This window comes from Asparagus officinalis, chromosome 10 (assembly GCF_001876935.1).
Source record: "Asparagus officinalis chromosome 10, Aspof.V1, whole genome shotgun sequence".
NCBI classification, from domain to species: domain Eukaryota; kingdom Viridiplantae; phylum Streptophyta; class Magnoliopsida; order Asparagales; family Asparagaceae; genus Asparagus; species Asparagus officinalis.
The window spans coordinates 67,843,573-67,845,986 of NC_033803.1; the positions used below are offsets into that span (position 1 = coordinate 67,843,573).

At 40.6% G+C, this 2,414-nt stretch overlaps 1 protein-coding gene across 1 annotated transcript; it reads left to right on the forward strand.

The window, feature by feature from the left end:
- On the forward strand, positions 445-1,389 carry LOC109826852. The gene has a single exon (XM_020393871.1). The coding sequence runs from the start codon at positions 445-447 to the stop codon at positions 1,387-1,389; it is 945 nt and encodes a 314-aa protein (XP_020249460.1).

A 2,414-nucleotide genomic window follows, 5' to 3' on the forward strand; every position in this document is an offset into this window, starting at 1 on the left:
TAATGATATCGGAATCATGCAGTTACCTTGACTTGGTTAATGAATTGCATGGAGTTACGACAATTGACCCACGAGATTGCCGGCTAAAAATAATATGCAATTGGCCGATAACTTATGATAGAACGTCCGCAGTTGAGATCTCAAACGATCATTTGATGAGTATTTTGTTTAATTTGAGCAAGTCACAACCAACGGTAGAATTGTTTATTGAAACGGTGCCACATAGTACGGGCCGAATATTCAACCCTCTAGAAGAATTCTCACGCATGTTAGATTTGGGAGTTGAGTCTGAAAGCTTTCTTTCTTCTTCGAGTGAAATACAACGGACTCAATTTCAATATAAGGGTGGTGCACCTTCATATGAAGAGGATGAAAGAAGCGACGTCTCTGATGGTGAAGATGAAGATAATGCACCACTTGATAGCATGCAATTTGTGAGTGAAGATGATGAAGAGAATCTGGATTGGCCAGATGAAGCTTATGTTAATAATAAAAAATGTTGAGCATGAAGAACCCCCCCCCCAGTTTAAGGATGATGAGTGGGTTCGTTCTTCCACAGTACATGATATCCGCATTGGCGAAAGTTCATCCAATAGAGGAGATGATGAGGAGGTCCCTTTCAGAGTTGGTGAATTATTTGAGACTAAAGACCAATTGGTTGATGCTATTCGTGATTACTCAATCAAAAAGTTGGTCAAATTCAAGCAAATTAAAAGCAATCGTACAAGTTATGAGGCAATCTATTTTATGAATACACAAAGGCAAGGTCGGGCAGAGGGGAATGAATCTGATTACGCATGTCCTTGGAAGTTATATGCATTTGCCGGAAAGAAACATAATGGGTATTTTAGGATCACAAAATATTGCGGTGTTCACACGTGTAACAATCCAATATTCGAGAGAGACCACAGTGGTGCCTCCTCCTCTTACATAGCTCGGTTGATTATGCCAAGATTAAAAAAGAAGCTTGAACTAAAGCCCGATGACATAATTGAGAGAGTGTCACATGATAAGTGGATTAAAATATCGTATATCAAAGCATGGAATGCAAGGAGAATTGCGATGACAAAAATATTTGGTGATTGGGAGAAGTCTTACGTGACTCTGCCTCAATATCTTAATGCGATCAAAAGAAGTAATCCTGGATCTGAATACAAACTCATAACCAAAGAGGTCAATCCGGGAGTTCATAAATTCACCTCTGTATTTTGGGTATTTGGTCCTTCGATGGAGGGATTTAAATTTTGTCGGCCGATCCTTAGCATTGATGGGACACACTTATACGGTAAATATAAGGGTGTATTGCTTGTCGCTACAGGAGTAGATGCATATGGGGGCTTATTTCCTTTGGCCTTCGCAGTTTTAGAGGTTGAGAACAGTGAAAATTAGGAGTGGTTTTTTTCTTGCATCCAATTATATATTTTTAATATGTTGCCTCCTAGAAAAATTACTTTTATATCCGATAGGATGAAAGGTATTCCAAGAGCATTGTACAGGTGATTTGGCTCTGATCACAATCACCACTATTGCTTACGACACATTAGAGCTAATTTAAAAAAGAGCTTTGGTCAAGTACATCTATAAAACCTTCTTTGGCAAGCGGGTATTACACCCGAAACGTATGTGTATGATCGGATACGGGATCAAATCAAGGCAACATCTCCAGCTGCACATGATTGGATTGAGAGTAGTTTGGGAAGCGATTACGTCGACCGGTGGGCACTAAGTAAAGATGGAGGGAATCGCTATTGCATGATGACAACTAATTGTTCTAAAAGCTTCAATGTGTACTTAAGGGGGCTCGAGCAATGCCCATACAAGCGTTGGTTGTGAGGACATTTTATAGACTAAATAAGTATTTTGTCAAGCGACGAGAGGATGGAGCAAAGTGGGGGACGTTGTTGACCCCAAAAAATAAAGAGATTATTGTTCGCGGGGAAAATCGTGTCTTTCTTCATTGATGTCATTGTGATCTCAAAATAACAACTTTTTGTGGTTACAAAAGATCCGGTCTTTTTATAAGATCCGGTTACAATGAAAATCAAAGAAAAATAAACAAAGATTACAACTTTCTCCTTTTGTGTCGAACAAATCGCGAGCTCCTGTTTTGCGGTCGCTCGCTTTTGTGGGTTCTTTGCCAACGCCGGGGTTAATCCGTGGACCACCGCGCGATCTAGATCCGGTCGGATCTACGCAGTACGACGGGTATTATTTCACCAAGGAAATAATAGCCGAGGGTACTATTTCGCCAAGGAAATAGTAGCCTTTAATTCTCGGGATCAAAGGCCAAGCTTTGATCCGGAGTATGATCTCGTGTAGATCTCAGATCTTCCTCTCGAACACCTGCCTTATTTGACGTTGATGATCGCCGAGCACCAGATCTGAAGGAGTGAGTCCCCGAAGTCCCAAAGTTT